The following is a 27,848-nucleotide window of genomic DNA, read 5'->3' on the forward strand; positions in this document are numbered from 1 at the left end:
ATTCCTCCATAAGGCTGTTGCTCTCAAGATGGTTTCTAATTCGACATGTGACTGTCTTCTCCAGGACCTTTGACTAAAACGGGTTTGACAAAAAAAAAGTTTGAAACGGGTCTGTAGTTGCAAGTAATCTCAGGTTCCGAACAGGGCTTCTTAATGAGTGGTCGGGTTTGTGCTGTTTTAAACTCATTTGGTACCTGATGCGTGTGGAGCGAAGTATTGAAAAGAGTTACAAGCACAGGCAATAACTGTTCTAGAAATGTCTTGAGAATCCAAGAGGGCAAAAGGTCTAAATCACAGGACTTTGATGGACTCTTGGTAATAAATTGTCGGACCTCAGTCTCCGATGTTGGAGTGAAGTTTCAAGAGGAATACCAGCGAAATGTCTGCAGTAGTTAACAGTTACAGTTTTTTGTGACTCCTTCATTCAGCTCTGATGTTCTCACATTTCGCCGAGAAGAAATCTGAGAAACGTGTAGCTAGGCTGACATTATCAGTATGTGTATGGAAAATAACACATTCTTCCTTCTGAGGAGGCTGTTCACGTCTTTGAATAGTCCTTTAGCATCGTTGCTGCGTTCTTTAATACGTTCTTGGATGTGAGATATTCTCGCATTTACCAGCAAAACGTTGTGTCTGTCTCTTGCAGAGTTGCACCTGGCGATCTACCTCCAGCTTTGACTTGTGTCACCTTTCTCAGCTTTCCTTTTGGTTTCCTTTGGGAGACGTATTTCGTCAGTGTACCAGTTTGTACCAGGGCGGATGTTGATGACTCTTTTTAAAACAGGCGCATGTTTGTTGATCACATCAGAAAGGGTTGAGTTCAGAATATGAACCTGGTTATTGACGTTCACTGTGGCCTTGATTTTTCATCCAAATCATGTTCTTTGGGGTCCTTTTCAAAAACTCCGAAATTGATTTGTTTAGTTTTCCAATACTGGATAGGTTTCTGTGCAAGTGATGCTCTCTAAAGATTTAGCACAATGGTCTAAGATCATATTTTTTTCAACTGTCAAGGATTTTACAACTGATTCACTGACTCGTAAAATTACGAGATCAAGTGTATGTCCGCTTCTGTGAGTAGTTTCATGAACATGTTATTGCAAGTTAAGATTATCCAAAAGTTCACAAAACGATTTGGCTTCAGACGACTGTGTAGTATCAATATAGATATTGAAGTCACCAAGAAGTAAAAGGTCATGTGCAAAAGAAAGCATATTTTCAGCTAGTTGTGAAAATTCATTTTGAAAGATTGTGAAAGTTGCAGGTGTTCGAGGGTCAGGGTTTCAAGCCACTAGTTATAGTGTAAGTGATTGTTTTTCCATGGAACTGTATTTTGTCAAGTTATGAACACGAACGTTATGCATTCTGTTATGGCCAATGGCATCACCTCCGCCATTCCGGTAAGGTCTGTTGACATTTACAATGCCATAGTTAGATGGTACCATGTCTTTTATAACACTGTTATCCTTGTCAGGAGGTGGATAGTATTTAGGTCATGTAACATTTATGTATAATGTTGGAGAAAAACCCGCAGTAATGTTAGGTCAGAGATGTTTCCCACTAAGTCCACATACGATGCGACCGCCTCCTCGGTGTAGTGGTTAGAGCGTCCGCCCGGAGAGCGGAAGGTCGCGGGTTTGATCCCCGACCGCCTCATACCAAAAGACGTTAAAATATGGTACTTGTTGGTCCCTGCCTGGCGCTCGGCATTAATGGGTACAACAAGGACTGGTCGGCTCGGAGTCAGTATAATGTGTCTGAGTGGGGTATTCATGCTTCACTGAGACATGGTATCGCAGTGGGCTTGCACTATAAAACCAGCTTAAGTCTGGGCTAGTACAAGCAGCCGCACATACACATACACACGCATGCACGTCGTCATATGAGCGAAATATTCTCAAGCACGACGTTAAACACAATTTCACCTCACCTCACCACATACGATGCAGACAAACCATGTATTTTCATTTTCACTGCCAGGATTTCCAATACATCTCCTTTCTGAAAACGAATTATTGCATCACACTGTGGCTGTTTGTGAAAGCAATGATTATTTTTGATCGATTGATAAAGGGAAATGCTTCAGTTTAATCTTTTAATGTACAATGCTTACGGCATCTAGCAAAATACACCATACAGAAGACAGTTGTATTGATCTTATGGATGAAAAACAAAGCTTTGCCGGCAGATGTCATCATCTTTCCATATTTGATGATTTGCAATCAACGCTCAGATTCCTCTCCTTTATGGAATCCATCAAGGCTGTCGATAATGCATATGCAAATTAAAGTTAAGCCTGAACTGAATAAGTAAATATTGAATATATCGTATTGCTTGTATACCACTTTACGCCATTACGAGAAACATGCAGTAAAGAGTAATGCCAACAATATGTTGTCCAATGGACTATTTAACACATTAGTAACATGTATTGTGCAGACCAGTTCTTAATGCAGGGATACAAGAACATCTTAAAAGTATGGGAATATTACGACCTTGTGATTTGGGGTCAACTTCGATGCCCAATATTGCCATTCATGAACCTCGATCTTGTTTTTAAGATATTGACGGTTATGAAAAACATGATTGTTATCAAAGGAAGAAGATGGTTTGGTCTTAGGCAGAAGAAGTCCAACTTTCCAACTCTCGGTAGCAGGACCGAATATGTTGGAGCTTCATGGTAGTTACAGATGCTTTACAGACGTGAAACAAGTGATCGCTGTTTCTAAAACAAACTCATAAACATTATTGCATTATTGCTTCCAAGCTGGTGTGTCAGCAACTTTGACTTAATGAAGCCGTAATTATAATTGCTGATTTGGACTGAAGGTTCAAGAGTTTGGTAACGTCATCAGTGACGTTCTAGGTGGTTCTGAGTGCGTGACAACATATACGACAGAGACGTCATTCCTAATTCCATAATTAACTCATGGATTGGAACGAACACCGGAAAAGGAGGATCCATTCCTTCTTCTTGAAGACACTCACTCAAACCAAGATGACTGATAATGTTAATTTGCAAGACCAGGAACAGAAGTGGAAACCTACAACTATAAAGGAACTATCATGATTTCTGGGTATGGTTCGATTTTACAGAAAATGTGTCAGAATTTCTTATATGTGGTATGAAGCTTTCCATTTTCAAATTGAATTGTACTAATTTGTTTCCAATAACACAAAGCAATACCAGATGCGCTGGTGCATGTCTTTGCAGGAATTTGATTTATACATTAAACATATTAAAGGCAACTTCTTTATTTTAACAACAGCTACGTTTCGGTATAGGTTCTTATACCGTTTTCAAGCATATGGGGAAATGATGATGATGATGATTTAGGGTTTTACGTCGGCTTTGGCTGTAGCCAATGTCGCATATGGGGTAATGAAGGTGTACACCAGTTTATATACAAGATAAGATAATGTGATAACAATAACAAAGGTGGGGAAAACAAAGCATCAAAGAAAGTTACATGATGAGCTACAATGACATGATGAGCTGAAGATAACAAAATGAGATGAATGGGATTACCATGACAATTAGTGAATGTAAGTTAATTAGGCAGAAGCAAGGGTGGTGGGGGATTAATTAGTGAGAAACCAGTGGTGAGGAATGTGATTATGAAGGTTGATGAGAAGCCAGAGTGGGTTGAGTGGATAATTAGGTGGCTGTAAGCTGATGGGATGTAATAGCCTTGATCTCTATTAATAGAGGGATTAAAACGGCGTATTTGTAATGCTTCGGCCAATTATCGCTGAGTGTAATCATGTTTGTTGTTTGTAAGTGTTTTGACAGTGTCCCAGTTGATGTTGTATTGAGGAAATTTGGTGATGTGTTCCGAAATGGCTGATTTGGTGTCTGCTTTGTTTGTGGATGTCTTATGTTCTTTGGTGAAACATCCAGACCACTCAATATACGCATCAATGTAGTGACTGCCACAGTCGCAGCTGATGTTGTAGACCACACCTTTAGGCTGTTTTTGTTTTGTAGTGTGTTTCCTACCGTTTGCCTTAATGATAGTTTGGAGAGGTGTGGCCGTGGAGAAGTATGTGTCTATGTCTGCTTGCTGTCTAAGTAAGCGACTGATGTGATGTGAAGTTTTGCCGTTGTAGGGTAGTGAGATGCGAATGGGAGCGGAGTCGGGCTTGCTAGTGGTGGGTTTGGGTGCTGGGTTGAGGGTGGAGTTAATGACACGGTCAACAAGTTTAGTGGGATAGTTGTTAAGTTGGGTGAAGACATGCCGGAGGTGTTTAAGTTCAGGTTGAGGGGTGACAGAGGGTAGGTTGAGTGCTCGGCGGGTAAGAGTGGAGATAATGCCGGTTTTAGTTCTGACAGAGTGGTTAGAGTCAAAGTGGATGTACTGGTCAGTGTGCGTGGGTTTGCGGTAGACAGAGGTTTGGATAGTGTTGTCAGTGGTGCGAGTGACTAGGACATCCAGGAAGGGAAGTTGTGAGTTGGTTTCAGTTTCAATGGTGAATTGGATACGAGGGTGCTGTTGGTTAAGGTGCTGGAGGAGGGCAGTGGGGTCGTTATTTTTAGGGAGGATAACAAAGGTGTCATCAACCTTCCTGAACCAGCAGGTTGGTTTGATTAGTGAACTGCTGAGAGCATGCTGTTCAAAGGAGGTCATGTAGATTTCAGAGAGGATGGGGGAGAGAGGGGAGCCCATGGGTAAACCATGGCTTTGCTCATAGAGGTCATCACCCCAGGTAAAGTAGGTGGAGGTGATGGAGTTAGAAATGAGCTGAATGATGGAGTCAGTGGAGAGGTTAGTGTCAAGAGGGGTCTCTAGGTGGTCAATGCGGTGGCAGGGGATGTGCAGGGTTTCATCATTTTATTTTCTCTGACTTAAATACTTTTCTGTGAGTAAACAATGCATTAACACATCCTAGTAATGAGACCTTTTGAAAAATCTTTGACAACTGAACCAGCTCGTACGCGTTCTTTGCTTCCCTTCACCTCCTGATCTGCCACGCTGTTATTCAAGGTATATTGAACATGATGGTTAAAACCTGTTATAGAATCTGTAAAGAAACCATATTCCTTCATTAACATATTTCTGGAACGCATGATTCATGGTGTGAAAGCATGAATATTACATTGTAGGTTTGCTTTACACATGGACATGATTAGATAAGGTTATCTGTTCAGGTAAGTGAGTTTGTGTGAGGCTAGTTAATGGACTTTTGTGGACATTCTGCCTCACTTGATGTTTGTCTGACACTCCATGACCCAATGTTGATTGGTGTGTTCAGTGTGTCTCCGTGACTTACAGTACAATGCCATCCATTATTGTCAGAATGGGAAACTGGTACTTGTAAGGGGCTTTATGATCACATCATTGATTCTATGACATGCTGCATCACTTCATCGTTACAGTGACAGACTGAAGTCAGAAGGGAGTTTTCAGTGATAGTTACAGGATAGGAGAGACATTCGTATTTTCTCAACACATTCAAATCACCCAAGGATATGTATATTCCTCATACTGTCCTACTACTGGCATTATTGACACAGTCTGTGACGTCGGATATCTATGAAGACGCCCAAAGTTTACATATCTCTCTTCTAGAAAAGTACAACCCACTGATCCTCCCCATCCGAAATCTCTCACAACCTGTGAATGTTGGAGTTAAATTAAACGTGGACAGGGTCAAGTTGGTGGATGTCGTCCAGGAGCTTCTAACCATAGGTTTGTGGATATCATTCGAATGGAATGATGCAATTATACAATGGAATCCTGCCCAATATGGGAACATTACGTCCTTGAGATTTGAAAGGAAGACGATTTGGACTCCAAATATTGTCATTCAGGAAACTCTTGATCATGTTTCGTATCTTGGTTCTAACGAAGAGCATGTTGTGATAACACACCAGGGACGAGCAGCTATCTACCTTGCGACACTTGCACGAATACCTTGCAAAATGCGAGTTACTGCGTTTCCCTTTGACCAACACGAATGCAAACTGATATTTGCCTCTGATACCTACACAATGGATGAATTGTATATGTATTCTTTTAAAAAGACAACTTTTTTGTTCGACCTTACAATGGCGAATGGGATATCATATCTAGTGATTTGCACAACGAACCTGAAGAGGCAGGTGAACCACACTCTAAAAGTTTGTCCATTTCACTGAGGAGACGACCTCTCTATTATGTGGTGACTCTTCTTCTGCCCATACTGGTCATTTCCACAATCAACCCCTTTGTGTTCCTGGTCAAGTCGGAAACGGGAGAGAAACTGTCCTTCTCGGTCACCATCTTCCTCTCTTTCACAGTTTTCATCACGCTTCTTAGTGGTATGCTACCCCAGACCTCCAACAGCATCTCGGTTATCTCCCTTTACGTTTGTTGCCAACTCAACCTGAGCGGTCTGTATGTTCTCCTCTGTATCGCGATTCAGCACATCAGTCTCATGACGGAACATAACAGATTAACGCGATCCGTGATCAATATTGGTTGTGAAAAACATCTGAATCAACATGACAGCGATGGCAACGTCTCCAACGTTGCCGATGCCACAGATGCCCCTCTCAGTGTGGTGAGCAGTAAATTGGATAAAATCTGTTTTGTGATGTCTTTGAGCTTGAGCCTCATTATCACCATTGTTACAATGTTTTACATTTCATGTTTTGGTTGAAAACAATTCATATTAGCTTGACTTATTTATGGGATAATTTCCACACTACAATCTCTCCTTCAACGGTTTCATATGACTCTATCATTTTCCAACACAGGAAGTGGAACATCTCATGTATTAACTATGTTTATCGAGTGTGGTTTTCTTTTAGTCAGTTTGTTACAATAACGTTTTGTTCATTTCCCAATCGGACCAGTAGAGACTTGGAAATGATAACATCTTATTTTCTTGTTATATGCACAATGCTTGGTTCTTGTCTAACAATTCTCACCAGTGGTTGTTCTTGCTGCGAGCTCGTGTGTGCCCCAAGCACACTGTTATTGATGTTAGTTTTCAAAATATCTGTAATATCATTTCAACAAAAGTACTGGTTAATTCTATTGTTTCCAACTTATCATTGTCAAGCACACTGATATCACTGTTTGTTTACATAATATCAGTAATATCATTTTAACAAATCCTCACTGAAGTACACAAGTTAATTCTATTGTTTCTCAACTTATCATTGTCAAGCAGACTGATATTACTGTTAGTTTTCAAAATATCTGTAATATCATTTTAACAATACACAAGTTAATTCTATTGTTTCCAACTTATCGTTGTCAATACGTATACCGTGGATGATCGACAACGCTCTTGACGTTCAAAAGAACGCTCTTAACGTTCAAAAGAACGCTCTTAACGTCCAAAAACTCCATCAAAGGACAGGTCAGTCAGATCGATGACATTAAGAAAGTGTATGTATTGTAAAGGTACGGGACCGGTTGCATCCAGCAACTCGTGTACGAGTACATACCCATGCGTCTGCAGAGATGGCATTTGCACGCACAACGTCCACGTTAAATACACGTCATTTGAATGAGGGTCGTCAGTGATGACGGGAACGTCTAGATGAAATTCGATAAGTTGGAATTATGTCATGTTCCCTGACGAATGGACGATCCCTCTTAACTTATATGACCGAAGATCTGTCCATATATATTATATGTACTCAGTACAATTTTGACATGATTAAAATGTGAGTCTTGCAGATGAATGGCCGAGGGCTGGATGTCCTTGACCCCACTGAAACGCTGATCGCCGGTTCTAACGATGCATGAATTTACACTGACATACCCTGACAATACTGGTGTGGTTTGATGCGCAACCCGTTTCACCCACCGCATTTACTCTCGTTGATTTCGTAAAACAATAATATTAAGTGTACAATGTCAAAAAGCCTGTCGAATCCTGAATTAAGTTACATTTGTGACGTCATTCCACTGTCTGCTCGCTCCATTCTTTTTAAGAATTGAGCGATGTGTACCAGTTTCAAATTTGGAACTTCATTTTAGTTTTGATAACAGAAATATTACCAATACTTTGAATGTAATTTATGTAGGGTATTATATCCTCGTAACTCTCCATTTCTTAAAAATAATGGAGCCGAGGCCCCGGAGGAGCGTTACTCGGACATTACCCTCTACGTAAACGTTAAAATATATGTATGTCCATTCATATGATTGCATACACAGACTAAGTAGTGTTTTTTGTGATATGGTCTTGTAAAAGCACCACGTAGATAAGGGGAAAGTGTGTTTGAATTTTTATAAAAGTCAGATATTACAGACTCGCACTGTTGTCGTAACTGGGATTTGGGTGTCAGTAAACCCTATAACCAGTTACCTATTAAGATGGCCGTTGTCAGGGATGACGTAAGCTCAAGTTACACACTCGCTTGGTCCATGGGGATGTTAAGTCTAGGAGTGAGAGGTCAGACGACTGTAACTCCTCAGTAAACACATTTCATTCATGTGCTGGCACTCTGGCATACAATGAATAACTCAACACCAGGTTTTATACTCACATAGATTTACTCGATCCCTCTCCTCATTACCAGGTGCGTGATCTGGACAGGATGGGGCAAGCTCTTCACCAGATATGGATATTGATCGCGATGCGAACGTTCTGCTGACTTTGTAACCCGCACCTTGTATAACAGATGCCTTGTTTAACCTTATAACACTGTTTACACATCGAATCCACCGGAACAGTCTCTGTTGACATTACTCTTTGGTGTTCTGTTCTCTCCATCAAATACATCTGCTCATTAAGTCCACTCGAAAAGAGCTATATTTACTTGTTTAATATTTGGTTAATTTGCAGACATGCATAAGAATTATCGATTGTTATTGATTTCATAATGGATGATGAAGTGATGCAGATGTCAAGGCATCACAGTCGAAAACATGGATTCGACGTATAACACAAAGGTTAGAGAGCCAAGTATATAGTTGTGACATTTCCGTCCATTAGTTCAAGAAGACTTTATTTATCATTATGTCTGAAGCGTGTTCACAATATGATATCAGTTGACTAACGTTTACCATTAATGATGAAGACATTTGTATGGTTTTTTTCAAACAAAACAGTATGCAATAATGTGTCTTCTGAAGAGAAGTGTATCAGTAACTTCATTGTGTCCGATTGCCACATGAAGTCAAACTTTCAGTTACCAACTTGTACTGATTGTTTCCCACTTACTGTCAGTATTTCACAAATAGGAACTTCGTGCTGTTTGTTTCCCACATACTGTCAGTATTTCACAAATAGGAACTTCATGCTGTTTGTTTCCCACATACAGTCAGTATTTCACAAATAGGAACTTCATGCTGTTTGTTTGCCACATACTGTCAGTATTGCACAAATAGGAACTTCATGTCGTTTGTTTGCCACATACTGTCAGTATTTCACAAATAGGAACTTCATGCTGTTTGTTTCCCACATACTGTCAGTATTGCACAAATAGGAACTTCATGCTGTTTGTTTCCCACATACTGTCAGTATTGCACAAATAGGAACTTCATGTCGTTTGTTTCCCACATACAGTCAGTATTTCACAAATAGGAACTTCATGTCGTTTGTTTCCCACATACAGTCAGTATTTCACAAATAGGAACTTCATGCTGTTTGTTTCCCACATACTGTCAGTATTTCACAAATAGGAACTTCATGCTGTTTGTTTCCCACATACTGTCAGTATTTCACAAATAGGAACTTCATGCTGTTTGTTTCCCACATACTGTCAGTATTGCACAAATAGGAACTCATGTCGTTTGTTTGCCACAAATATTGCACAAATAGGAACTTCATGCTGTTTGTTTCCCACATACAGTCAGTATTTCACAAATAGGAACTTCATGTCGTTTGTTTGCCACATACTGTCAGTATTGCACAAATAGGAACTTCATGTCGTTTGTTTGCCACATACAGTCAGTATTTCACAAATAGGAACTTCATGCTGTTTGTTTGCCATGTCAGTATTGTTTGTTTGCCACATACTGTCAGTATTGCACAAATAGGAACTTCATGTCGTTTGTTTCCCACATACTGTCAGTATTGGAACAAATAGGAACTTCATGTCGTTTGTTTGCCACATACTGTCAGTATTGCACAAATAGGAACTTCATGCGTTTGTTTGCCACATACTGTATTGTTTCATGTCGTTTGTTTGCCACATACTGTCAGTATTGCACAGTATTCATGTCGTTTGTTTTTGCCACATACTGTCAGTATTGCACAAATAGGAACTTCATGCTGTTTGTTTCCCACATACTGTCAGTATTTCACAAATAGGAACTTCATGTCGTTTGTTTGCCACATACTGTCAGTATTGCACAAATAGGAACTTCATGTCGTTTGTTTGCCACATACTGTCAATATTTCACAAATAGGAACTTCATGTCGTTTGTTTGCCACATACTGTCAGTATTTCACAAATAGGAACTTCATGTCGTTTGTTTCCCACATACAGTCAGTATTTCACAAATAGGAACTTCATGCTGTTTGTTTCCCACATACTTTCAGTATTTCACAAATAGGAACTTCATGTCGTTTGTTTCCCACATACTGTCAGTATTTCACAAATAGGAACTTCATGCTGTTTGTTTCCCACATACTGTCAGTATTGCACAAATAGGAATTTCATGCTGTTTGTTTCCCACATACTGTCAGTATTTCACAAATAGGAACTTCATGCTGTTTGTTTCCCACATACAGTCAGTATTTCACAAATAGGAACTTCATGCTGTTTGTTTCCCACATACAGTCAGTATTTCACAAATAGGAACTTCATGCTGTTTGTTTCCCACATACTGTCAGTATTTCACAAATAGGAACTTCATGCTGTTTGTTTCCCACATACTGTCAGTATTTCACAAATAGGAACTTCATGTCGTTTGTTTGCCACATACTGTCAGTATTTCACAAATAGGAACTTCATGTCGTTTGTTTGCCACATACAGTCAGTATTTCACAAATAGGAACTTCATGTCGTTTGTTTGCCAACATACTGTCAGTATTTCACAAATAGGAACTTCATGTCGTTTGTTTGCCACATACAGTCAGTATTTCACAAATAGGAACTTCATGTTCATGTCGTTTGTTTGCCACATACTGTCAGTATTTCACAAATAGGAACTTCATGTCGTTTGTTTGCCACATACTGTCAGTATTGCACAAATAGGAACTTCATGTCGTTTGTTTGCCACATACTGTCAGTATTGCACAAATAGGAACTTCATGTCGTTTGTTTGCCACATACTGTCAGTATTTCACAAATAGGAACTTCATGTCGTTTGTTTGCCACATACTGTCAGTATTGCACAAATAGGAACTTCATGTCGTTTGTTTCCCACATACTGTCAATATTTCACAAATAGGAAGTTCATGTCGTTTGTTTGCCACATACTGTCAGTATTGCACAAATAGGAACTTCATGCTGTTTGTTTCCCACATACAGTCAGTATTGCACAAATAGGAACTTCATGCTGTTTGTTTCCCACATACTTTCAATATTTCACAAATAGGAACTTCATGCTGTTTGTTTCCCACATACTGTCAGTATTGCACAAATAGGAACTTCATGCTGTTTGTTTCCCACATACTGTCAGTATTTCACAAATAGGAACTTCATGCTGTTTGTTTCCCACATACTGTCAGTATTGCACAAATAGGAACTTCATGTCGTTTGTTTCCCACATACTGTCAGTATTGCACAAATAGGAACTTCATGCTGTTTGTTTGCCACATACTGTCAGTATTTCACAAATAGGAACTTCATGCTGTTTGTTTCCCACATACAGTCAGTATTTCACAAATAGGAACTTCATGCAGTTTGTTTCCCACATACTGTCAGTATTTCACAAAATAGGAACTTTATGCTCGTTTGTTTGCCACATACTGTCAGTATTTCACAAATAGGAACTTCATGTCGTTTGTTTGCCACATACTGTCAGTATTGCACAAATAGGAACTTCATGTCGTTTGTTTGCCACATACTGTCAGTATTTCACAAATAGGAACTTCATGTCGTTTGTTTCCCACATACTGTCAGTATTTCACAAATAGGAACTTCATGTCGTTTGTTTTTCCCCACATACTGTCAGTATTTCACAAATAGGAACTTCATGTCGTTTGTTTTCCACATACTGTCAGTATTGCACAAATAGGAAGTTCATGTCGTTTGTTTGCCACATACTGTCAGTATTGCACAAATAGGAACTTCATGTCGTTTGTTTGCCACATACTGTCAGTATTGCACAAATAGGAACTTCATGTCGTTTGTTTGCCACATACTGTCAGTATTGCACAAATAGGAACTTCATGCTGTTTGTTTGCCACATACTGTCAGTATTGCACAAATAGGAACTTCATGTCGTTTGTTTGCCACATACTGTCAGTATTGCACAAATAGGAAGTTCATGTCGTTTGTTTGCCACATACTGTCAGTATTTCACAAATAGGAACTTCATGTCGTTTGTTTCCACATACTGTCAGTATTTCACAAATAGGAACTTCATGCTGTTTGTTTCCCACATACTGTCAGTATTGCACAAATAGGAACTTCATGCTGTTTGTTTCCCACATACTGTCAGTATTGCACAAATAGGAACTTCATGTCGTTTGTTTGCCACATACTGTCAGTATTTCACAAATAGGAACTTCATGTCGTTTGTTTCCCACATACTGTCAGTATTTCACAAATAGGAACTTCATGTCGTTTGTTTCCCACATACTGTCAGTATTTCACAAATAGGAACTTCATGTCGTTTGTTTCCCACATACTGTCAATATTTCACAAATAGGAACTTCATAGCGTTTGTTTGCCACTTACTTACTGTCAGTATTTCACAATTAGCAACTTCATAGCATTTGATTGCCAAATGCAGTCAGACTTTCAATTAGCAACTTCATAGCGCTTGTTTGCCATATATAGTCAGTATTTCAGCTAGCAACTTCATAGCGACTGTTTGACACAGCTAACAGCTTCGTGGAAGCAACCCGACAAAGTTTCATGAAGTCATTGTTCCATAGTTTCAGTTTTCACAGAATCACAGCTTCTACATCTAACGACATGACAGCACACGGTCGGGCGTCTCAATGTAATCGTGTGAGCCTGGAGTTATGTCCCTTTGACTGTCCAGCACAAGAGGCAGTTCCTTAGCCTTCATCAGCTTGATCATGAATACTATGGCCAGAGCTGTTGCTTTTAAATGATCACCACCTGAAACAATATCAATTCAATTTTTGTAACAACACATCTATTTTTACAAGCTGTTATATGTTACAATAGTAGAGTAATCTTGCAATGTTCATGTCAAACCGCTTACGCATATTTCAATTTTTGTCTTGAAGTATATTCATCAGTGCCATACCTCAGTACGTGTATTACTTGGTTCAGGCGTTATCTTGTCAATGACAGATCTGTAATTGGTTACTGTGTTTATCGTTAAAACATCTTAAAAGCCAATTTTTAGCATGTTCTTGAACTATCAGCGCGGTGTTGGGGCGGTGGGGTAGTCTAGTGGTTAAAGTGGTCGCTCGTCACGCTGAAGACCCGGGTTCGATTCCCCACATGGGTACAATGTGTGAAGCACATTTCTGGTGTCCCCCGCCGTGATGTTGCTGAATTATTGCTGAAAGTAGCGTTAAACTAAATTCACTCACCCACTGCAGTGTTGAGAATATAGGCCTGTAGATATTCCATATCGGTTCCCCTTCTCTTGACAGAAGCTCATAGTGTACAGATAACATTACCAGATGACATCATCACATGTCACTTGATTGACGTACGTTCGTCATGGAGCACGAGGCGTTGGCAATGTCGCTATAGGGTACGATATTTGTTGGGTTTAGGCAGCACGTACACAAGGTTTGTGAAGTGTCAGTCACAATCAAAACTCAGTTCAAAATATTTGCATGTTTTAATGATCTCCAAACACCGGTGTACTTTCTTTTGTACGTCAGTATATAAATTCAGAAATGACCCGTCACATCATCGGTACTTCAGGGTTTTGTATACACACTAATCCTCCAATACATGAAGGAATGGACATAATATAAAGTTTATACATAACCAAGAAGTATTGACGATGCCCACTATATCACTTCAAACGTTACCTGGCTTTTCTTCTACAGGATGCCCTTGTCTTTCTCCCCGATTATCCAGCGTCTCTGAGGCAGCCAGGCGGTTAGCAAACAATATAGCAAGAGTGACAGCCTTGAAATGACAAGAACCTGAAACAACAGGGGAACAAGTGTATGCCAGCGCGTTGGCGTGTTGTGCATCTGTTGAAGCTTGAAAGGGTAGCGTGACCCAGGGCTCTGTTCAAGAAAGGGATCATATCGCTAGGATGATCATAAGTCTCACAATTCAAGACAGACCTGGCGCTACGATCGCTTTGTGGAACGGAACCCAGATCACTGGTTTTTACAACCTGATTACAAGCGTTCAGCTGATCCTAGCACGGCTAAGGGCTACATCTCTTCATTTCAGGTACCATTTGGGACATTATAATATACATTTTGCTCAACGCCGCATTCAGCAATTTCCCAAGTGAATGACGACGGTCTGCATAAAAACAATCGATGCAATTTGGATACGATGACAACTCACGGAGCCTGACCACGTCTTACGTTAAGCAAGTGCTGCTGAAGACCAGTTCTTTTTATTTACAAGTGGATTTAATGTAAAGTTGACAGCGATCGTGATGTCCAACAATGGATTTTAAGAAAGCAGGATCCCAGGCATATTTCATGTACTCACAACAATCATTTTAAGAACATCCAGTTAATTAATGTTCACCTTGGGGCAGTAACTATTCACCATTTTTCACTAGATTTAATTTCCAAAACAACACCACTGTTTTCCTGAAGGACCAGGTCGACCCCCTAATACAGGCTGTGTTGACTAAACCGCCAGGCAAAACAAATTCTACCATAACTACGTGAAATACTCGAATTTGATTGGACAATCAAGAAAATTAGACACCATCAATCCTGGTTTGAAAATGCGTCTGATTTCATGACCGCTTCACTGCGCACGTATACGACACTGTCGCACTACTTCAGTTTGGCCACCAACGCGTTCGGCTTCAAATGAAATTTAGAGACTATCAATTTGATCTATCATTCATCTAATTTCCAAACACAGTACGTTTATCTCCTAAATATTCACCATGGTGAATTGTGGATGAAATGAACGAACAAGAAATAGGTATGCGTTTTGGACCTTTACTTCGCAGTGTGTCGGTGATTGTTTTCAGCTCAGTAATTTGTCGATAACATCTGCAATGTTTAGGTCAAATCCAGTTTTAAGTGAATATTTTCTTTCCTATAGTTTCATACAGTACGATGTCAGGAGAAAGTGTGTTATCGGCTTGCTAAAATGCCCTGGTCTGTTAAGGAGTAAAGGTTGGCACCCTCTGAAGCAGCGACAGGCAGTCGAGCATGTCAGAGCGTGTGTTCTAAGCCCGTTTTCATGCAGTGCATGGAAGCACCGTTGTACCTCTTTCGGTAAAACTAAAAGGAAAATAATTAAAAATCATGTGTGTTTAACGCATGTCAGCTTCATGTTACAGCAGACCCACTACGAACATGAGCATCGATCGGTAATTTGGACATAATGACAAGCATCAACCATGTCAGACACCTGACCACCCGTTCCCACTGGTCGCTTCTTAGTTCAACCGGATCTTCACGGGGTTAACAAGAATGTATCTCTTCAAGGAGACAATTGAAAGCGAAAATAAACGCTTAACGCAGATACTGGGTCTTAGGTATTCTTTGAAGCAACAGCACAGCAAACAGACATAATGTATGTGTCAAGATCTGGTTCTTTGTGTGTGTTTCGGCGGGAGAACGGGGTGCGTGATCAGGGAGTTAAAAAGCGCGACGGTTTGGGTGAGAGGGAGATACCCAGCGAATGTCGTGGTGAAAGCTTCAGACGTGTATTTCAGTGATGTTGGTGGTGGAAATGCGTGAGTGTATTTTTGTATTGCATTTTGAATATTATTTCTTTGGAAGTGTGTGAATTAATTGAATATTGAGTGTTTTGTATTGCACTTCGAATGGCATTTTGTGAAAAATGTGAGTTTACTATTTGAATAAGAAATGTAGTATTGGGTGATAATTTGACGGGTTGTGTTATACATTTGAATATTTGTGGGATAGTTGTACGGGTATTAAATTATATTAAGAGGTAAAAATAATAGTGTTATTGATGGTATAATGGGCAATTGAACTGGTCGTGTTGAAATGGCATAATATAAAACCCTAGGACATATTAGTAAATACAAGTGGTTTGTATTTAAGCATCCAGGATATGGTGTTACTGAGAGCCTGTCCATGAAGACCTATGGTTTGTCAACGATGGACTGTTGAACTTGATATTCTCTAAGAGGGTGATGTGCTGTGACCAGAGGGCAAGCGTGAAGATCACCAGGAGAAATTGCCAATGTTGGAGTAGTAGCCATTGTAGGCTGACGAGTCGGACAGTGGAACTACGGAGGACGGCTAACAACGCCAGTGACCTGGGATGGTGTATGTGAACTGTGGGTTCGTACAGACAGAGGTCAGGAATGGATGCCAAACACGGACACTGCTATTCTGTTGCCATATTAACCATCAATTACTTGTTATCTTGTTGCCATAGTAACATACAGTTGTATCACTATAGATTGTACCCGATATCAGTTATGATCGTATGACTGTGCCGATGTGGCGGTGTTGTGATTAGTGATGGAGGGACTGTGTGCAGGTTAAGTGTGCATCATGGTTTGAGTATACTAGGATGAAGAAGGCAAAGCTGGGGTAACTGCGCGTGAGTTACATGTGAGACACACGTGGTACTGCATATGTCAATGTTTTGTATAGAATGAATGTGTATGATAGCGTGTTTTGTCATGTATAGTTGGGGGATTGGGTTAATACATTTGTGTAACCAAATCTTTTTGTTCTGTTTGTGACAGTATGTCAAGACGTGTGCAGTGAAATTATCACTGAAAAATACTGACGCAATTTGTTTACATCGACAAGCTACTTAGGTGGGTATGAAGCTACATTTTCATGGGTAAAAATCCACGATGATTCATGATGTGTCTGTAAACCTACCTTTTTGCTGATTCAAGAGTTCTGCGGGACTCTCCATCCTCTCAGGGGAATCTAGACTACACCAATTCGACAATGCTTCTGACAAATCTTCAGGAAGGGTTCCGTCAATGTGCTCCCCTACTTCCGTGTTCGTTTTCCGTGATTTCGTGTTCCAATCAGGTTGTGTTTGGCTGATTTCCAATGCGGCAACCCTCTGTTCTAGTCCATCTAAATGGCTCCTCAGCTCATCCAGATGATGATGCAGTTGCCGTTGACTGTCTTGCTGGTGACTTCTCCAGGCTTCCTGTTGTTCATCTGAAGCCATGACATTCGCCAGTATTGAAGAGATTCTGTTCACAAGGGCATCCATCATGGCCGCTATACGTTTCTGGTTTTGTAGAATATGTTTAACCAGCTCAGTAATGTCACCGTACTGTGCCTTGTCCATTGTATGTCAGTGTTTGAATCCCTTCTCGTAAGATATCTGAAAGAAAAAGCCATGTACAACTTTCGTAAATGTATATTATTTGTCCTGAATCCAGGATATATTTCATATGAAACGCCTCATGCCTGACTGTGCTACGTTCCGAGATCTGTGTGAAGGAAAACGAAGCCTAAAGACTCCTAGGACAATGCACCGGGTTGGGTTAGTTCTAGTGTAGAAATGATTAAATAAGATACACGGTTATAGTTTCGACAATGTAGTTTCGACATTATAATTGTGCAGACAATCACACGTTGTTGACAATATTACTTTGCAGACAATCATAAAGTTCTGTGTGGCTGTTTCCTAATACACTGAAATTCTGGACCAAACAAACTGAAAAACCTTTGTATCAGCGCCCAAAGTACAGTCCGAAATTTAACGTGTGGGGTTGCATATCTGTGTTATGGGCAGCCCATCTGTGTATTTGAAGGGAATATGAACAGTGAGCAGTGCACAGATATTCTCGAGGGACATTTACTTCCATCTGCTCACGTGTTCTATGGATTTTTTGGATTTTCCAGCAGGACGACCCAAAACATCGTTCAAAGCATTCACAGGCCTGGTTTCGGACCCAAAATATGACATTATTAGATTGGCCAAGCTATAGCCCTGACCTAAATCCAATAGAAAATGTTTGGGGACTTATGAAGGAAAGTGTCAATAAGAGAAATCTGACAAATATTGCTGAAATGAAAGAAGGTGGTCCGATATTGGGACGGCATGGACCACGACTTTCTAACTTCTTTGATTTGACAAAATACTAACTGTTCACCTGTCTTTGAATCTGGAGTAATGTTCTGCTAATATTCACATTTAATACGTGAGTAATGATTGAAAAAAATTAAAAAGTTACAATCTTTAAATTCTCAATTTCTGGTTGTACTGTATTGAACTATTAAATGGTAACCATATAGAAGTTTACACAATGTTTCAGAGTAGACAATATCAAAAGTAAGTATTGCAGTGACAACATATCGTGCCATCAATGTTACTTAATTATTGTTTTATTTTGGTTTGTTTCTGTGGGAATGATTACGATAGCTGACACTGTAGATGTAGACGGTGCTGATATGCATTAATAAAGTAGGTGTATGCACCTGTGACACGTCGATCAATTTGTGCGTGCATGATTCAGTGTTGACGTAACAGCATAATGGCGTCGAATATTGACTCGTCACATGATCGCTCTAGTTCAAATAGCGACGAAACACTACATTGTACATGTAAATCTTTTATCTCAAAGGTACGTGTCGGGAAGTATTTTGACACCACAAAATCTGCTTAACCGTGTGACACTTTATCGAAATAAACTCTCTCTCTTGCTAAAGGTGCATGCATTAAAACGTAACACCCAATCGACTGAAAATGATATTGCCCTATTAAATCCTTTCAGGTTTACATGGGATCGTGAGGCAACCTTGTTTGTTTACTCGAAATATTCAAGCTACAGCGCTGCTCTATAAATAACCGTTTGACATTGTGAGCCGCTATCTGCGCAATTGCAATACGAATTCATGCATGAAGCAGATCACCTACCTGACCACCCGACCCCATTAGTAGCACCTTACAAACGGGCAACTAAAGACCAATTCTATACCTTTTCACAGTGGATGATGTTCATAAATCCACTGCCATGGACTTTGGCAACTACCTGAATATGTCAGTAGGCGTCGAACAAGCAGAATGTTCAGGGGCATGGCAACATATGCATACTATACAGGTATCACACCTACAGTTATACAATGACCGGTCAACATACCTTTGTCTGGTATACTAGCGTGGAGTAGGACGTCACCCAGATCAGTTCAAAGTCAATAAATCGCATGGAGCTGCGGTCTGGTATCACAACGTGTTGCCTTGACCGACATTACTCTATTGCACCCAACCGTGAAGTGAGTTAATAACCACGTATCATTTCTAACAATAAATATGCGTGCAGGCCTAGCTATATATAACTACCATGCCATATGTAGAAGACTTTGTGAACAAAGTGCATGATAATGTTGTGTAGGTTTGATAGTGTTCACTGGTGTTTATATTTAGGCAGTGTTATGAGTGCGTGAGTATGGTTTTACGCCGCAATTAGCAATATTCCAGCAATATCACGGCGGGGAGCACCAGAAATGGGATTCACAAATTGTATGCATGTAGGGTATCGAACCCGGGTCTTCGGCGTGACGAGCGAACGCTTTAACCATCAGACTACCCCACCGCCCACGGCGGTGTTATGAGAACAGTGCGCTGCATGTGCAAATTAGCAATGTTTTTCATGGGTTTTTTTATGAGGAATTATATCACCCGTATGAGTGTGGGTTGAGCCTGGAACAGAACGAGACTTTCATCTCGATTAAAAACGTTTCATGTTGTGACATTTAAATCGCCTTTTTACCTCACAAACATGCCACAACCCGTGGTTCACTATCGACAGCTGAACGGCTGAAGCGGTGTGGCAACAAGCACAGGTCGTTTGACAAATATGATATTAAGAAGGCCTCACGTAGTTCGTGTTGCAGGGTCGCACAGACGGCTGTTGCCCACATGCTGGATCTCAAAGATAACGCATTGTAATTCTGTGTATCTCTCTCTCTGTACATCTCTCTCTGTGTCTCTCTCTCTCTCTCTCTCTCTCTCTCTCTCTGCGTGTCTCTCTCTCTGTGTATCTCTCTCTCTCTCTCTTTCTGTGTCTCCTCTCTCTCTCATCTCTCTCTCTCTCTCTCTCTCTGTATCTCTCTCTGTATCTCTCTCTCTCTGTGCATCTCTCTCTCTGTATCTCTCTCTGTGTATCTCTCTCTGCATCTCTCTCTGCATCTCTCTGTATCTCTGTCTCTGTGTATCTCTCTGTGTATCTCTCTGTATCTCTCTCTGTATATCTCTCTCTCTGTGTATCTCTCTCTGTGTATCTCTCTCTGTGTATCTCTCTCTCTATCTCTCTCTGTGTATCTCTCTGTGTATCTCTCTCTGTGTATCTCTCTCTCTCTGTATCTCTCTCTCTGTGTATCTCTCTGTATCCTCTGTATCCTCTCTGTGTATCTCCTCTCTGTATCTCTCCTCCCGCATCTCTGTGCATCTCTCCTGTGTATCTCTCTGTGTATCCTCCTCCCTCTGTGTATCTCTCTCTGTGCATCTCCCCTGTGTATCTCTCTGTGTATCTCCTCTGTGTATCTCTCCCTCCTCTGTATCTCCCTCTGTGTATCTCCTGTGCTGTGCATCGCCGATCCCCAGATCCTCCTCCTCCAGACCTCCCTCCCCATCCCCTCCAGATCCCCCAGATCCCTCCAGACCCCCCCCAGATCCTCCCCAGACCCCCTGACCCTCCTCGATCCCTCCAGACCCCTCCCATCCTCCAGGATCCTCCTCCTGATCCCCACCCAGGACCCAGGATCCCTCCCATCCTCTCCTCCAGACCTCATCCTCTCCCCTGATCCCTCCCTCCCCTCCAGATCCCCCTCCCCCAGGCATCCTCCAGACATCCTCCCCAGATCCCTTCCCTCTCCAGATCCTCCAGGATCCTCCCCAGAGACCCTCCAGACCCCTCCCCAGATCCCCCAGATCCCCTCCAGGTGATCCCCTCCAGATCCTCCAGGATCCTCCCCAGATCCCCTCCCCTCCCCCAGATCCCCCCTCCCTGTGATCCCTCCAGGGGATCCTCTCCAGGATCCTCCCCCCAGACCCTCCCCAGGCATCCCCCCCAGGATCCCCCTCCATCCTCCAGCATCCTCCAGATCCCCTCCCTCCAGGATCCTCCAGATCCTCCCTCCCCCAGGATCCTCCAGGATCCCTCCTCCTCCCCAGATGACCCCACCCCAGGAATCCCCTCCCAGATCCCCAGATCCTCCCGGATCCCCAGTCCATCCCCAGATCCCTCCAGATCCTCCCTCCCAGATCCCCTCCACCAGATCCCCTGATCCTCCCAGATCCTCCAGACCCTCCTCCCCAGATCCTCCAGATCCTCTCCCCTCCCCAGATCCTCTCCAGGGGATCCCCTCCTCCTCCCCAGACCTCCAGGATCCTCCTCCAGATCCTCCATCCTCCCTCCAGATCTCTGCGGATCCTCTCCAGATCCTCCAGATCCTCCAGATCCTCCAGGATCCTCCATGATCCTCCCAGATCCTCCAGATCCTCTCCAGGATCCTCCCCAGATCCTCCCAGATCCTCCTCCAGATCCTCCTCCAGATCCTCCTCGGATCCTCCCAGATCCCGATCCCAGATCCTCCAGGATCCTCACCCTCCAGGATCCTCCCTCCTCCAGCATCCTCACAGATCCTCCAGATCCTCCTCCCGTGATCCTCCAGACCCTCCAGATCCTCCCTCCCAGATCCTCCAGGATCCCCAGATCCTCCCCAGATCCCCTGACCCTCCCCGATCCATCCAGATCCTCCCCCTCCAGATCCCCGATCCTCCCCAGATCCTCCTCCAGATCCAGACCTCTCCTCCAGGATCCCCAGATCCTCCAGATCCTCCAGATCCTCTCCAGATCCTCCGGATCCTCCAGATCCTCCCCTCAGACTCCGTCCGATCCTCTGATCCTCCAGATCCTCCTGACTCCTCTCGATCCTGAAATCCTGCCTTTATCCAGACCTTCTCTTGATCTCTTCTCTGATCTCTTCTGAATCACCTAACGTGATCAAAATTAAATTTTATGTCCTGACGGACGGGAACTTCAACGTTAATCCGACGGAACTCAACGTTTGATTGATGATTTCGACGGAACTCGACGTTTAACTTTAAGTTCCTAACTCTTTCTTGAAATTTGCTTCGGATGCATTCCCATCTCATTCCCATGAGATAGGACACATTCTGAAATTTTATATTTAAATACATGAATAATTTTATATGGAAGATATATTGTTTTAAATGATTCAAGTATTTGTTTAATCAATCACTTGAAAGGTTCATTTCACTGCTGTAACTTGCCATGTGAACATATGAACAGCATCAATACAAAATGTGACGAAAAATGTAAACAATTTATATTTTCAACTAAAGGAATGGAAGTTTTCTTAAACATTTTCAAAGAAAATCCTCAATTGCAAGTTGATTATTCAATTAGACAATGAATTAGGATGAATTAGACGATGCTTTACTGTCATATATTATTTGCTATGGTCATGATGAAAATGCTGCATTTGGTAATTAAATTACCAGAGATGATTGAATACAACCTTGTATTCTTAAAAGAAAACTTGCGGTTTTGCCCATCAACATTCATTCTTGACATCAAATTGTTTGACATTGTCCTGCAAAACAATGGAAGATTGTTGTTATTCTGTCAGATTTAGTTTTCTTTAGAGATTCTCGGAAACGATTATTTCAAATTAAATAGGAGTTGTACTGATGTAGCAATTTTGCTAACAGGAGTCATAAATTGTAACAAAAGCCATTTACATTAAAAGATAAGAAAACAAAATAGTTATGACCTATAATATCTGTGACGTCATAACTATGCTTCTCTGAACCATGAACAATAAAATAATGAGATTAAACTCTTCACTGCCAGAAATAATCTATCATACCCTGAATAATAAGACACTGAATAACATCTCTTACAACTCCAATCTACACTCAAAAAGACTTAAATGTACTCGTAAACAAACATCGCTGGCACACGCAAATTCTTGGAAACAGTGTATCTCTGACTCTCAATTCCAAGAAATGGAAGTCCTACTCTATTTGACCAAAGGGGTGACAGGTGGCCAAAACATATTGAAATGTGAAATGTTAGAAACTTGTTACCTTAGCATTGCTCCTTTTATGTGATCCACAAAATTGATGCCACCCAGTCTTCGAAGATGAGATTTCTGCAAATTCCATTAAAATTAAATCTTATTTCATAATTAAATGTTCCTTACTTAATTACTTCTTTTGTATGTAACATTTTAACCTTTAAGAGACATGAATCATCACATCCCTTCCAAACAAGTGTAAGAATGAAAGTCTGTGAGTGCAGTTTTGTTAATTGTCCCATCAAAGAATCATTAGTGAAGTTACACATTTTGTAAATAAATAAAAGTTCAAATAAATTATATGCAATTTCATCCTTAACAAAGACTTGCACAAGACATTTTGATGTGCATTTTCGTTGCATGATCTGAGAAAGATTTCCTTTCGCCATTCTCCACCCCCCACCCCCCAAATAATATGCATATGTTGACAGGGTTCAGAGCGTGCTCAATGCATAATTTACTGATAGACTTATTCAAACGAACAAATGTTCATAATAATGTGATGCAATATAAAATGTTGATAAATTCTATTTGATTTTGTATAGCTGCCCTTAGGGACCGTTCATAATGTATTGCTTGAGGGTGATGATGATTTTTATGAAGAAGCATGTACAATGTGAATTACCCTTTCCCTCCCCCCCTCCCCCCGTAAAGTGTATGTACGAAATAAGTGACGCCCCACCCTGCATGTCATGTACAATATCTATGACGCCCTCTCCCTTCCCATACTTTCTAAGCATCATATTAAACATAGTGCGTGTGTACAAAATGCTGACCCCTTAGCTCCCTGAACAAAATGGGTGACAACCCTCCCCCTTACAATCATCACCCCACCCGCAGCCATATAATTATGAATTGTCCCTTATATTGATGTACTTCATTGATTATTTGAAAATGTATATTTGCAAAATTCAAATCAGGTGATGGGTACGAAAGGAAATCTTATTCGATTATATAATAAAATGCCAAATATATGCATGCAAATATATCGAAAAATAACAAAACAAGTTCATGGAAAACACGGGCTTCCACTAAATTTTGAGAAACATGTACGTGACAAACCGGTACCCTTGTGAGATAAAACATGACCCCTAATTCGGAGTTTCTTGCTACATTGACCTGCTAGATTTAAACAACATTCCTACGTTTTCATTATACACTAGGACATACTTACCAAATAAACACCAGCATGCCGTGAAGATGTTGAAAATAGAACGATATTGCGTTGAACTTCGCCAAAGAAAACTGACAACGATCAGCTGCCTTTGCGCGCGCGATAATTGTGCGCATGTCCGGATATGGCCAAACGAGGCGATCTGGCATGTGTTTGAAAGCAAATTGTCGGGAATTATACAATTTTGACAGTTTTGTGGAAAAATATCAAATGTAATGCAATTCGGGTAACTGATGACTTTATACCTAAAATCATTGATGTTTTCATTTTCAATTGCGATTTACGTAATATTTCCGTCCGTTGATCGATGCACAATCAAACAATATATAAGATGATATGTGTCACTAGCTCGATCTTGATCTTTTATGAAATTAATGTTCCGAAATGATAGTTGCTAAGTTGGATACCTATTACCAATATGAATTATGTATCAAATTTGCCAAGGAAACAATTAGTTGACATTTTGTTGGTTCCTTACGTTGAAACAACGTTGACAACTAAACGAATCTCGACTAACTTTCTTTGGTCGCATGATAAACGTTGAATCAACGTTTATGAAAGGTTGATCAACCAAACAACCAAAATTCAACGTTGATTCAACGTTGATTCAACGTTGTGTGCCCGCTGGGCTCTCTCTGTGTATCTCTCTCTCTCTGTATCTCTCTCTCTCTCTGTATCTCTCTGTGTGTATCTCTCTCTCTGTGTATCTCTCTCTCTGTGTATCTCTCTCTCTCTGTATCTCTCTCTCTCTGTATCTCTCTCTCTCTCTATCTCTCTCTCTCTGTATCTCTCTCTCTGTGTATCTCTCTCTCTGTATCTCTCAATCTATCTTCTAAATACTTATTTTAAACTCATCATTGCCCATCAAAAATTTAAATTTTAAATTACTTATGAATGCCATTATATATGGAAGTTATCATCTATCTCAACCATGGTCTAGGTGGTTGTACCACCTGACTAACTTGGACACTTATCTGCGAGTCCATGATCCTAGGTGATTGTACCACCTGACTAACTTGGACACTTATCTGCGAGTCCATGACCCTCCTTACCCGCATGGTTTCACATTTACAGCATTTTCCCAAGACAAATGAATTTTATGAATAATTAAAATTTACCAGGCGTGGAAAGTCATCTTCCCACATTTGTATATTTCACAAATAAGATATATTATCACAAATAAGATATATTATCACAAATAAGATATATTATATAAAGAGACCATCGGAAAATAATCTGGATGTTTTATTTTTGTATTTTTAAGTGTTCATAAATGTGGGGTTTTTTTAAGTGTTAATAAATGTGGTATCGGGAATTGTCGTTCAGAATAAATTTTCCTGACAGGATCAACACTTTGCTGTTTTCTTTTGTTTTATTGTGTAGTCTATGTATTATCAATTATTTTCGATATCTTTAAAACACAGTTCTGATGACAGAAAGGTCAGTTATTGGCCTTGACCTTGGTATTGATTGAGTAATGAGTGAGTTTAGTTTTACACCGCACTCAACAATATTCCTGCTATGTGGCGGCGGTCTGTAAATAATCAAGTTTGGACCAGACAATCCAGTGATCAACAGCATGAGCATCGATCTGCGCAATTGGGAACCGCTGACATGTGTGAACAAAGGGCGAGCTTGACCACCCGATCTCGTTAGTCGCCTCTTGCGATAAGCATGGGTTACTGAAGGTTCATTCTAACCCGGACCTTCACGGGTACAGTGGTATTGTGCTGACTGAGATGAGAACTAACGACTCGTGCACAGTGAGCAAATACAAATGAGTCACATGCCTTACAAATGGGACATTGTCAGAATGTTGTCCTGACAGTACTGTCCTGTGACCTTTCCTTGAACAATAAGAGTTGGATTCGCTCGATCATAGTGATGGCAAGTATCACCAACAGTACTGTCCTGTGACCCTTTCTTGAACAATATGGAATGGGATTCGCTAAGTCGTAGTGATGGCACCTATCACCAACAGTACTGTCCTGTGACCCTTTCTTGAACAATATGGAATGGGATTCGCTAAGTCGTAGTGATGGCAAGTATCACCAACAGTACTGTCCTGTGATCCTTTCTTGAACAATAGGAATGGGATTCGCTCAGTCGCAGTGATACCAACTAGCACCAAAACCAAACCACCTCTAAATTAGGAATGACGGTCCCTGCAACGTTGTCAGACACGGCAACGCCAATTAAAAAAGTGCAAAGATAATCTGGAATCACCTGAAAACATGACAAGTGGCCAGCGAAGATTCACCCAGTTTCGACTTGTGTACACCAATGATATCTGTGCCGAACATGTTGATTTGAAAACTTCGGCACAACACGTGTCTGCCCAGGATCGAGATAAGCAGCATGTCGACGATTTCTAATAGCCCTGACCCGTAACCCGTACTCTGTTAACCTGAGAAAAGTAGGCCAGCAAACTGATTCGCTGTTTGAGTTCGATTTCTTAAAAGACTGCTTTCAGATCGATCAAACCTGTAGGCTGTACTCTTGTGGAAATGGTACGACTCAAAGGAGTTCGATCAATACCGAAGAGGAACTACTAAAAGCACCAATGAATGCCTGACATAACCTTTAAAGAAACAGAAACATTTTCATTAACACTTTGTTTTCTTCAGTTGGCACATTGATCTAAAGGAATTGGTTGGTGGATGTGTAGGTAAAAACTTCAGTGCATAACTGACATAACAATACCTACATAAGTGCAAAGTGAATGAAAAATGTTTCTCTTACGGATCAATAATATCATAAGAGCTTTAAGTGTCCCAATGCAGATACATGCATGTTTAATTGATTAATTACTGGTACATTCGTCAAAAGTGAGTGAGTGAGTTTAGTTTTATGCCGCTATATCCCAGCAATAGCACGTCGGAGAACACCAGAAATAGGTTTTACATGTTGTACCCATGTGGGGAATCGAACCCAGGTCTTCGTCGTGATGAGCGAACGCTACCATTAGGCTACAAACAAACAAATGGTGGAAGTGGAATGTTGTTCAAAGGGTATTGAATGTTGTTTGTTTAGGTAGAATACCCCATCGTTACAAATTCACAGAAAACAGTTGGTCCCGATAAGCACAGTGAAAGTTCGGTGTACAGATCACATTTAAAATATACAGAAAATTGTCTGGTTATAACCAGACGTAATTGATATAATAAAAATACTTCTTAACTACGTTCACATAACAAGAAGACATTAACAAATTGCCATTAAACAGTTTGGGATGAATAACACATTTCTTTGGTATATATCGCGTAAGGTGTCAATGTAGAAATGGTACTCTTCCTCAAAAACATTAGCTAATTACAGTTCAGGCAAATATTTCCATGCCATGTGTCACGCAACTCGCCTGACAGTGTTATATGTCATATGCATTCATTCTTAGCGGGAAATGAGCTTTAAT

At 40.8% G+C, this 27,848-nt stretch overlaps 3 protein-coding genes across 3 annotated transcripts; all 3 read right to left on the reverse strand.

Annotated features, from left to right (window-relative positions):
• Window positions 1-2,194: 2,194 nt before the first annotated feature.
• Window positions 2,195-4,667, reverse strand: LOC124278477. Its single transcript, XM_046714178.1, has 2 exons — window positions 4,001-4,667; window positions 2,195-2,262 (listed from the first exon to the last, which is right to left on the reverse strand). Exons 1-2 carry the CDS (start codon window positions 4,665-4,667, stop codon window positions 2,195-2,197), a joined length of 735 nt encoding a protein of 244 aa, XP_046570134.1.
• An 8,099-nt stretch (window positions 4,668-12,766) lies between these two features.
• LOC124278484 lies at window positions 12,767-19,427 on the reverse strand. Its single transcript, XM_046714188.1, has 4 exons — window positions 19,299-19,427; window positions 17,078-17,536; window positions 14,083-14,200; window positions 12,767-13,186 (listed from the first exon to the last, which is right to left on the reverse strand). The coding sequence occupies exons 2-4, from the start codon at window positions 17,498-17,500 to the stop codon at window positions 13,029-13,031; spliced, it is 699 nt and encodes a 232-aa protein (XP_046570144.1). The 5' UTR covers window positions 17,501-17,536; window positions 19,299-19,427; the 3' UTR covers window positions 12,767-13,028.
• LOC124278478 (glycine-rich cell wall structural protein-like) lies at window positions 19,131-25,494 on the reverse strand. The gene is made up of 3 exons (XM_046714179.1): window positions 25,489-25,494; window positions 20,779-22,101; window positions 19,131-19,190 (listed from the first exon to the last, which is right to left on the reverse strand). Exons 1-3 carry the CDS (start codon window positions 25,492-25,494, stop codon window positions 19,131-19,133), a joined length of 1,389 nt encoding a protein of 462 aa, XP_046570135.1.
• Between the last annotated feature and the right edge of the window lie 2,354 nt (window positions 25,495-27,848).

This window comes from Haliotis rubra, unplaced genomic scaffold (assembly GCF_003918875.1).
Source record: "Haliotis rubra isolate DU_JTF1 unplaced genomic scaffold, ASM391887v1 Scf238, whole genome shotgun sequence".
In the NCBI taxonomy this organism is placed as follows: domain Eukaryota; kingdom Metazoa; phylum Mollusca; class Gastropoda; order Lepetellida; family Haliotidae; genus Haliotis; species Haliotis rubra.

What these genes read in the sequence shown, in the direction of transcription:
- LOC124278477 (XM_046714178.1), bottom strand. Translation starts at nt 4,667, where the DNA reads ATGGGCTCCCCTCTCTCCCCCATCCTCTCTGAAATCTACATGACCTCC. An exon ending in AACTATCATTAAGGCAAACG is followed by an intron (nt 2,263 to 4,000) that starts GTAGGAAACACA and finishes CATTATCGACAG; the next exon opens with CCTTGATGGATTCCATAAAG.
- LOC124278484 (XM_046714188.1), bottom strand. Translation starts at nt 17,500, where the DNA reads ATGGACAAGGCACAGTACGGTGACATTACTGAGCTGGTTAAACATATT. An exon ending in CAGAACTCTTGAATCAGCAA is followed by an intron (nt 14,201 to 17,077) that starts AAAGGTAGGTTT and finishes CCTGTTGTTTCA; the next exon opens with GGTTCTTGTCATTTCAAGGC. An exon ending in TCCTGTAGAAGAAAAGCCAG is followed by an intron (nt 13,187 to 14,082) that starts GTAACGTTTGAA and finishes ATATTGTTTCAG; the next exon opens with GTGGTGATCATTTAAAAGCA.
- LOC124278478 (XM_046714179.1), bottom strand. An exon ending in TGGAGGGGATGGGGAGGGAG is followed by an intron (nt 19,191 to 20,778) that starts GTCTGGAGGAGG and finishes TGACATATTCAG; the next exon opens with GTAGTTGCCAAAGTCCATGG.